Source organism: Mytilus trossulus, chromosome 13 (genome assembly GCF_036588685.1).
Source record: "Mytilus trossulus isolate FHL-02 chromosome 13, PNRI_Mtr1.1.1.hap1, whole genome shotgun sequence".
Taxonomy (NCBI): domain Eukaryota; kingdom Metazoa; phylum Mollusca; class Bivalvia; order Mytilida; family Mytilidae; genus Mytilus; species Mytilus trossulus.
Window position 1 is genome coordinate 31,577,501 of NC_086385.1, and position 10,955 is coordinate 31,588,455.

Below are 10,955 nucleotides of genomic sequence, written 5' to 3' on the forward strand. Positions count from 1 at the left end.
ATCAGTAACTTGAGACTTCTACAATTAGATCAAATATTTTAAAAAAAATACCTGAATGTTTCCTCATTGAAACTAAACAAATTAAAATAGTACCAGTTGTTAAAAATAAAGACAAAAGGCTGACTTTTCAAAACCAATGTTGTTTTTTTTATTCTTTCATCTATTTAGCGGAGAGTAATGTATAAGTTACCGAATGGCCTTCAACAATTAGAAACAAGAATGTGTCCCCAATACACGGATGCCCCATACGCACTATTATTTTCTATGTTCAGTTGACCGTGAAGATAGGGGAAAATCTCTAATTTCGCATTAAAAGTAGAAATATCATATCATAGGGAACATGTGTACCAAGTGTCAAGTTGATTAAACTTCAACTTCATAAAAAAATACCTCCGAAATTGTTTTTTTTGGTTTTTAACCAAAACTTTAACCAAAACTATAATCTGAAGCGGAACAGACGGAAGAACGGACGAACGGAATATCGAGAACTGCGTCTGTTTAATCTATAGTTCTGTAATGTTGAGCACTGCGTCTGTTTAATATATAGTTCTGTAATGTTGAGCACTGCATCTGTTTAATGTATAGTTCTCTTAGGTTGAGCATTGCGTCTGTTAAATTTATAGTTCTGTAATGTTGAGCACTGCGTCTGATTAATTTATAATTCTGTAATGTTGAGCACTGCGTCTGTTTAATTTCGAGTTCTGTAATGTTGAGCACTGCGTCTGTTTAATTTATAGTTCTGCTATATCAAAAACTGCGTTTATTTAATTTATAGTTCTGTATTATCGAGAAGCGTCTGTTTGATATTTTAAAAGTTCGGTAGTGTTTAACATTGTGTTTATTTAATATTCAGTTATGTAATTGCTTAAATTGAATTTGTTTTACCTAACATACATGTGTTTAAGTAAAATGTTGTTTGTCTTTTGTCATATTTCGTATTTTGGATTGGCGTTGTCCGTTGTCTTTGACTTGTGAGTTTTTCATTTCCCGTTTGGTCACGTTCGCCTTTCTCTTTCGTGAAATTCTCTTTTTGATACCAGAAGAACAGAAATAATAAAAGAGGGGGGATACCATAGTGCGAATGAAATACTATATGTTAAAGAAAGACAGACTTCTCAATGGACAAACAATAAAAGACGAGGAGACGGATAATTTATAAACACAAAAACACTACACACTACATGGGAAATTACAGATTGAGCAACACAAACTCTACACCCCCCTCCAAAAAAACAAAATAATAATTGATTGATTGATTGTTGGTTGCTAAACGAAACAAAAAAAACCCAAAAAAAGCCAGGATGCATTTGAAAGGCTTGGAACGGTTGGGAACTCTAGGTCAATTGATGATACTCCTCAAAATGACAAGTTAATCGTCAGGATTCATAAGGCTATACCAAATGACATACCTTTCGAGAGTTAAAACAAAAGTCTAACAATGCTAAGTTCAATCGGAATTCTCAATATGTAATACCGATTCGCTGTCAGGACAGTGGATGGTTTTTAACTAATTTCTATCAAGAAACCAGTTCGAACACGAAAGGAGGTGTTGATTACACGTAACACGTTCTCAATTCTTTTGAATTTAAAAACAATCAATTATAGTTATCACCCCTTAATATGTCAAGATGTAATTTTCTCCATTATTAAACGTCAATTGAAACCTCTTAAGCCAATTACACTAAAAAAGTGAATAGACTGTTAAACAACCATTTTGCAAATGATAGCAAAATAACATACAATTCCTTTATGAAGATTAAACTGCAAGTAATAAATTGGAAAAATACCACAGCAAACATAATTTTTATTGAAATAAAATGTGTCACGTCCAATATAATGATTTACTCCTCTAATAATGAAGTCTAACTGAAGGTGAGGGTACCGATCTTTGTCGGATACTGGTCGGCAGTGATGTTCTCCTGAAAAGATGGACTTGTTCATTCATAGTCTTAACGGAGCAAAACATAAGCACTGCCTGTTCCAGACACCGCTATGATGTATCTCCTGCTCGGCTGCAAATTGCACAGGAACATATCAAGCCTGTATCAGTTTCTAAGGAATAAGGCAAAGAGTAGGTAAGCAAGAGTGGGTAAGCAAGAGTAGGTAGGCAGCAAGAGAGAGAGATAGAGAGCAAGAGTAGGACAGAGCGATTGAGAGAGTGGGAGAGCCAAGAGTAGAACAGAGCGAAGGGTAGAACAGAGCGACAGTAGAACAGAGCGGGAGTAGAACAGAGCGAGAGTAGAAAAGAGCGAAAGTAGAACAGAGCGACAGTAGAACAGAGCGGGAGTAGAACAGAACGAGAGTAGAAAAGAGCGAGAGTAGAAAAGAGCGAGAGTAGGAGAGAGTTGGACAGAGTGGAACAGAGCGAGTGTAGGTAAGCAAGAGAGAGTGAGCGAGAGCGAGAGTACAACAGAGCGAAGAGAAGAACAGAGCGATAGAGAGAGTGGGAAAGAGCGAAAGTAGAACAGAGCAAAGAGTAGAGCAGAGCGAAGAGTAGAACAGAGCGACATAGTAGAATAAAGCGGGAGTAGGAGAGTGGAAGAGCGAGAGTGGAAGATCGAGGTAGCTAGAGTGGGAAAGCGAGGTAGCGATAGTGGGAGAGGGAGAGAGTGGTAGGGGAGAGATTGAGAGTTGGGGTGAGATTGAGCGAGAATGGGAGAGAGTGATTGTGGGCAAGAGTGCGAGATTGGTAGAGAGCGAAAGGGAGAGTCGAAAGGGGCGGATTGAGTGAAGCGAGTGGACGAGAGAGAGCGCGTGGATGAGAGAGAGTGAGGATGTGAGATTTAGAAACTGAAGGGGAGTGAAGGCGATGTTGAGTGTTAGAGTAGGAGAATTAGCGAGTGTGAGTGAATGGATGCCTGAGTGTCAAGGTGGAAGACTGGGTCAGAAACCGGGTAGATACCTGAAAGAGCGGGTGAAACAATTAGTTAGTGGATTGAATGTTTAGTGGGTTAAAGGATGAGAATGAGAGGCTACGCAAGAGTAGGTGAACGATAGAGTGCATGGATGAGTGAAACGGAATGAGTGAATAAATGGGCAAGCGAAACATTGAAGTGAGTAGATGAGACAGAGACCAAGGAAATGACAGGGGTTAAGTTGATATGCGGCAACATATTGAGTAAATGGAACAGTTAGAGAATTATCAGTGAAGAGTATCTTCATGAGTCAGCGAGAGAAAACGTGAGTTGTTAGTGGATGACCAAGCAATGAGTGAGCGAGAAGCTGTGTGTATGAACAAGCTAGAGAACGGGGATAAAAGTAAGTGGTAGAATGAGCGAAAAGACAAGTGAGAGAATTAGATGGATGAGCGGGTGAACGGTTACACAAATGTTTGAGAGTGAGTAAGTGAAGGAGTAAGAGTAAATAAAACAATTGAATACTTTAATAGTATTTAGATTAAAATAAATTCTATGAAATACAATATAAACAATAAAAGAAAACCAACATGTGAATAGATGCCGAACAGATATAATGGTTTACATTTTTCAAATTGTAACAAGGCCTTTTTAACTTTTTTTAATATGAGCGTCATACGAAAATGTGGTATGAGTGTCATTGAGACAACTCTCCACACAGTTCACAATTTGTAAAAGTAAACCACCATAGATCAAAGTATGGCCTCAAAACGAAGCATTGGCTCCAACCGAACAAAAAGCTATAAAGGGCACAAAACAAAAGTTTTGATTGAACATTCTGTCCGGATAGTCTACGAGTTGTATGCCGCAAGAAGTTTTGATTGTACATATATCCGGATAGTCTCCTAGTTGTGTGCCGCAAGAAAATTTGATGGTACAATCTGTCCGGATAGTCTCCTAGTTTTGTGCCACAAGACATTTTGATTGTACATTCCGTCTGAATAGTCTCCTAGTTGTGTGCCGCAAGAAGGTTAATAGGTTATATGTTTAATTCCTAGACAGGTCAAACACCAGATTTTAATACAGTTTTTGACTTTTTTTTTATAGGTTATAAATTCCCAAAAGCCAGGTCAAATCAAGCGTTAAATTAGTCCAAGATACACAAATGTGTTAAGAGAAATGTCTTTAGGTTTAGTGCAAACTAGCATACTAGCACAAAGCAAGGTTCATAATATAACATTATAATGTACAATTTTCATATATACATTATAAAGTTCTAGGTTACATAGAATTTCCCGTCTGCTTCAGGGAAATGCTTAAAAGATATTGACGAAACTTGACTTTTACAAACGCATAACTGGTATAAAGAGTTATCGCCATGACCCAAGGTCTATCCTTTAGTAATTGTTAGTCTTTCAATTTCTTTGAGGTAAATTCAGCACTGTTAAGACAATCTGGTTGTTGTCGGTTAAGAACTGTTCAGTCTATGCCTAGACTTTCAGTATCCTTTTGATTTTAGTTGCAGAAACCAACATCATACGTATTTTTTTCTGAAAAGTATCTAATCAGTATTGGAATAATTTCGAGCGAAGTGAACATGACTGAACGACTTGATTGTTTAGACATTCACATGCTTTTCAGATAAAACTTGGTTTCCTGACACAGGTACATGTATTAATGCATAGTAATCCAGGAATTGAATATAAGCTACTATTTTTTCGAAGATAAACATAGATTGATTTGTTGATTACTGAGTTCCCTTTAATTTCTTATCTTTTGGGTAGATGTTCTCACTATACGCCGCTCTTAAGACACCGCTAATGTATCCCTGCCCATTCCCATTCCCATGAAATCACTGTTTATTAAAGATGTGTAATTTAGTATATACAAAGCTTGCAATCAATTTAATTATGGTGCAAAAAATAATATATTTCCTTTTTCTTGTCATATGTTTCGGGTAGATGTACGCCCTATATACAGATCTGAACACGCAAAAATAACCCGCTAAACGGTATGTTGTGTAACCATTAAGGCAACTATATAAGCGACAGAACATTTGTAATGACCCATTTACTATAAATAATTGTACTCACAAACTTGTTAGCTTCACGGTCTTTACATATCTTTTTTCTTTTTATCAACATTAATACAAATGCGATTTAAATTTAACCACCGATTCAGTCAAATCACCTTTGGAGCATTTAAATAATCTCCCTTTAATTGATTGGGAATTTCCACTGAAAATGAAAGTAATTTTAAGTAACCTTGATTGATAAAAGCAAAAGACAAAGTTTTTGTTTTAAACAAACTGGATAGGTAAGTTAAATCAAACAATCATATTTATAATAGAAAAGTAAAACTTCTAATGATAAAGATGACAATACAAATTGTTTGTTTACGTCGGTCACCAAGGTTATTTAAAGTAGCTTACAAACCGCAATTTCGAAAATAACATATAAAAAGTATGTATGTTATGATTATTTGAAAACTACATGCAAAGGCATTTCGAGGTGTTTTTATTTCTAATTGAGATACTGAATTGTCTGGATTTTCTTTCTGTTTTAGCCACAGCGTTGTCTGTTTTTTTTTTCTTTTTTAGCCACGCCCTTGTCTATTTATTTTCTTTTTAGCCACGGCGTTGTCTATTTTTTTTAGCCACGGCGTTGTCTGTTTATTTTCTTTTCAGCCACGGCGTTGTTTGTTTATTTTCTTTTTAGCCACGGCGTTGTCTTTTTTTTTAGCCACGGCGTTGTCTGTTTATTTTCTTTTTAGCCACGGCGTTGTTTGTTTATTTTCTTTTTAGCCACGGCGTTGTCTGTTTATTTTCTTTCTAGCCACGGCGTTGTCTGTTTATTTTCTTTTTATCCACGGCGTTGTTTGTTTATTTTCTTTTTAGCCCCGTTGTTTGTTTTTTTTCTTTTTAGCCACGGCGTTGTTCGTTTATTTTCTATTTAGCAACGGCGTTGTTTGTTTATTTTCTATTTAGCCACGGCGTTGTCTGTTAAATTTCTTTTTAGCCACGGCGTTGTTTGTTTATTTTTCTTTTTAGCCACGGCGTTGTTTGTTTATTTTCTTTTTAGCCACGGCGTTGTCTGTTTATTTTCTTTTCAACCACGGCGTTGTTTGTTTATTTTCTTTTTAGCCACGGCGTTGTTTATTTATTTTCTTTTTAGCCACGGCGTTTTCGTTTATTTTCTTTTTAGCCACGGCGTTGTCTGTTTATTTTCTTTTTACCCATGGCGTTGTTTGTTTATTTTCTTTTTAGCCTCGGTGTTGTTTGTTTTTTTTTCTTTTTAGCCCCGGAGTTGTTTGTTTATTTTCTGTTTAGGCACGGCGTTGTCTGTTTATTTTCTTTTTAGCCACGGCGTTGTTTGTTTATTTTCTTTTTAGCCACGGCGTTGTTTGTTTATTTTCTTTTTAGCCACGGCGTTGTTTATTTATTTTCTTTTTAGCCACGGCGTTGTCTGTTTATTTTCTTTTTTATCCACGACGTTGTCTGTTTATTTTCTATCTTTGAGTTTGAATGTGACGTATATAATTTTTCTGACGTCAGACACTCAAATCAATCCATGTGTTCGTAGATAGTAGATGTTTTTGTGTCCTGTTAAATTGTTCCTTTTAAAACTTTTGGATTCTCATAAATTCTATGTATAACTTTTGGACTAGTTTGAATCTCGGTCTATTTCTGTAATTTATTCTTACATACTTTTGATTTTTTTTAACCCTGTATGCGTACATTGCCTATGTAAATTTTAAAATTGTGTGTATGCACATTGAACGACAAATGTATGTGACGTATATATTTTTTCTGACGTCAGACACTCAAATCAATCCATGTGTTCGAAGATAGTAGATGTTTGTGTGTCCTGTTAAATTGTTCCTTTTAAAATTGTTATACGATGATGACTGATGTACCCATATTTTGACTATTTTATTAATTGTGACTGTTTGTTTAACGCATCATTTAAATGTAGCGGAATTTGATGAGACTGTTATTAAAGTGAGAGGGTTAGCGCTATAGAACCAGGTTTAATCCACCATTTCCTACATTTGAAAATGCCTGTACCAAGTCAGGAATATGACAGTTCTTGTCCATTCGTTTTTGATGTGTTTTTTTTTTTTTTATTTTGCCATGTGATTATGGACTTTCCAAATTGATTTTCCTCTGAGTTCAGTATTTTTGTGATTTTACTTTTCCCTCTGCACGGTATCTTTCGCCCTTCATTTGTAATATACTGACATTTACAAGAAAGACGTTATTCGTTTCTGCATTATAATGAAAAGATATCTTCTTCTTCTTCTTAGCTATAGTCCTTGTTATGCCTTTTGGCACATAGGGCAAGGACAAGTTGCCGCCACTCCTCTCTGTTTTCTGCTTTTTTCTCAATAGTTCCCCAGGTGTAACCTCTCTCTTTCAGCTCTGTTTCTATTGTTCTACGCCATGTTGTTTTTGGTCGTCCTCTCTTCCTTTTTCCCTCTGGTGTCCATCTTAATGAAACTTTGGTCATATCTCCTTGTGGTTTTCTTAGAACATGACCAAGCCATCTCCATCTTTTCTGTAGCAGAGTGGTTTCAATATCTTGGCTTTTTGTTTTCTTATGAAGATCTTCGTTAGTTATTTTGTTTGGCCAGTATATCTTCATGATTCTACGTAGGCAGGTGTTGTGAAAGCTGGATAACCTGTTAATGTCTTTTTCGGTCATTCTCCAGCATTCAGCTCCATAAAGTAAAACTGATGTTACACAGCTGTTATAGATTTTCAGTTTGGTCTTTTTTCTGATTGATGGTGTTTTCCAGATGTTTCTTAGTCTGTGAAAGGCTGATCTTGCCTTGCCAATTCTAATGAAAAGATATGGGGACATTATAATGAACACGCAAACACTAAAGCTGTGTTCATATACCAATTTTTCCCTTGAATTTGCTTATACATGTAGTTACTTCACATCAAAAGTGACAGTGTTAATCTCTGGTAAATACGAATCGATATTATGTGTGACAATGTTTTTGACATTTGTCTTGACCAAAGACGCTAATGCATGGAATCCCCTCCCGAGTCCCATTTGTTTTAATTGTTATAAGAGTTCATTATTTTCACTATTTGATGTTTTCTTACGATATTAAGATAACAGTATTATATTTCCGTACTATGTTCTTTACCTTTTTACTCGTCTATTTATTCCAACTGATATTTTATTTTTTCAAAAGATTTATTCCTAGAAATTCTTTACACTCTTAATAATGTGAAATATATTTTGTAGTGTCACAAACTATCATGTTGTCTTATATAATATGGAGAACTTGATGTACTGTAATTGTGTAACATTTAGTTTTTGACCTCATTCTTGATTTCTTGTTTTTTTCTTGAAAACTTGCAGTTATTAAGCAATTATCTGATAAGTAGTTGGGACAGGTCAGAGTGATCACTCTCGCTTTAAAAGGATAAAAATGTTTTTATATCGTTTCTTCTGAAAAATGCAATAAGATAAAATACTATCTATGTTTATATTTTACAGACCACATGAGGTCAAAGAAGGCCGCAACACTTTTCATTCTTTTAGTGAATATCTTAACTGCAGACGCTATGTATTTTTATTCTTACAGAATGGCGGACAGTAAATTCTGTGCTGGTTGTCAGCGTAGTGATGAAGACATTCCAGCTGTATCTAGGTGCAGTGACTGCAGTGAACTTGTATGTCAGGTGTGTTCTAGAGTTCACGAAAGGATGTCCCCGCCTCACAAAGTAGTACCAATGACAGAGATACAACAACTCAGTTCGTCACTTCTTACATTGTCCAAGAACTGCGACAATCATCCAGATCAAAAGATTGCACTGTACTGCTGTCAACATGACAAGGTAGTATGCGTGTCATGTGTTCCGATATCACATCAAAATTGCAAGTCTATCATTTCAATTGAAAAAGCTGCTAGAGGCGTGAAAGATGGTACCGCTATTTCTGATCTAGAGAGAAGGATTTCAAACCTATGTCAAGTTACAGAGAACAGACGGAGTCAAAGTGAGAAAACACTTGTAGATTTGGAAAAGAGTCGTACCAAAATAAAGACAAGGGTGTCTGAAATCAAACGGAAAGTCATTGCTCATTTAGATACGTTAGAAGCAGAGATACATAAAGATATTGATTCTAAGTATGCAAATTGTACTGAGAGTGTGTCCCGAAATAAAGATAGCATACAATCCAGTGCAGACTCGCTGTCTACATGGAAAAGTGATCTACATTCACTGAAGCAACATACATCAGAAGTTCATTTATTCCAGGTGGTAAAATTTCTAGATGCAAAAGCTTACCAAAAAGAATTAGAAATCAGAGAAATCCAAACAGCTACTGTTCCGATACTTAAATATCATCCGTCAGAATCTGAGTCGAAAATTAAGAACCTAGTCCAAGACTTGGGTAGAATAACGGTAGAAAATATTCAAGTCCAAATGCCTGTACTAGATATCGATCAACAAGGTCAATTTCTAGTGAAAGACGAAAGAAAGGTATCACTGACACATTCATTCCAGACAACTAAATTATTCAAAGGAGTAAGTGTCAATAGTGTATGCTTTATTCCAAATGATAGGTTACTCCTTAGTGACTGTTGGAACAAACAACTTATTGTTTGTAAACTTGATGGTTCGATCTCCAGCGTGATTGCTATGAATTATGCACCACAAAATTTAACCTTATATGACAAAAACCATGCTGTAGTAGCTGTTGGCTATGAAGGTATCCAAATCATCGACCTGACATCATTGAAGCCTGATAGGAGATTTAAAGTTGACGGAAAGTGTACAGGAATCACCAGTGTAAAGGATAAGATCTGGGTAAAAAAGAAATCTCGCACTCTAACCATTGTGAATATCAATGGTAAAGTTCTTAAAGTAATACACACAACATTTGATCCTAGGGAAATCTATGCCAATCAGGACGGTGATGTATATTGTACTGACTTAAATAGTAATACAGTATTCTTAGTTTCTTCGGATGGAAAAGAACGTGAGATATACAGCAGTCCTGACCTGATACATGCTGAAGGTATAGCTGTAGATGACCGTGGGGATGTGTTTGTATCAGGATGGTTATCAAACAACATACATAAAATATCTAATGAAGGACAGAAACATGGCGTTGTCTTGTCAGCAGACGATGGCATCAATAGACCGTTCGGTTTATCTTACAACAATGAAACAAAAGAACTGTTAGTCATAAACAACCGTGGTGAATCAATCAATATCTATAAAACCAAATGAACACTTGCTAATGAACACTAAAATGACTGTAAGAATTGGTGATCAGCGGAAATATAAACAATAAGTTTTTATACCTGATTGACAAATTGATTTATATAACCGAGTTTTCTAATTTTGCTTTTGCTTTAATTTTTTTTCAATTAAGCTGTTGAACCATATCGAACGGATTCAATAAAAAGGTATAATGCTGTAACTTTAGATAACCGTGGTGATGTGTATGTATCAGGAAATACAGCAAACAACATTCATAGAATATCTAATGATGGACAGAAACATGACATGATGATGGCATCAATGGACCGTCCGGTATATCTGACAACAATGAAATAGGAGAACTGTTAGTTTTAAACGACTATGGTAAATCTATCAATATCTATAAAACCCCATGAAGACTGGCTAATGAACACTAAAATGACTGTTATCATTGGTCATGTTGGTGATAAGCCGAAATATAAACAACAAGTTTTTATATCTAAATGACAAATGAGTTGTACAGCCGAATTTTCTAATTCTACTTTTGCTTTAAACTTTTCAGATTCAGCTGTTAAACAAAACTGAAAGTGATCCAATATATATTTAAATATGGAGTGTAATAGATGTAAGACTTTTAATAAATATAAACACATTAAACCATCTAGACAAAATATATTGATCGTGTTTTTGTACTAATCGGAAGTAACTGTTTAAACTTGCACACTGAGGAAGACAAGGGTACTAAAAAGGATGGGTATGCATATTTTGGTCACACATTCTATTTTAGTTCATAAAAGACCAAAATTGTGAGTCAGTAATTTGAGATATCTATAATTAGATCAAATATTTAAAAAAAAAAATACATGAATGTTTCC

General features: G+C 35.4%; 1 protein-coding gene across 1 annotated transcript; it reads left to right on the forward strand.

The window, feature by feature from the left end:
• The first annotated feature begins 8,457 nt into the window (after positions 1 to 8,457).
• Positions 8,458 to 10,107, forward strand: LOC134694268 (uncharacterized). The gene has a single exon (XM_063555272.1). The coding sequence runs from the start codon at positions 8,458 to 8,460 to the stop codon at positions 10,105 to 10,107; it is 1,650 nt and encodes a 549-aa protein (XP_063411342.1).
• The last annotated feature ends 848 nt before the right edge of the window (positions 10,108 to 10,955 follow it).

Excerpts from the sequence above, each read along its gene's own strand:
- LOC134694268 (XM_063555272.1), top strand. The coding sequence starts at position 8,458 with ATGGCGGACAGTAAATTCTGTGCTGGTTGTCAGCGTAGTGATGAAGAC.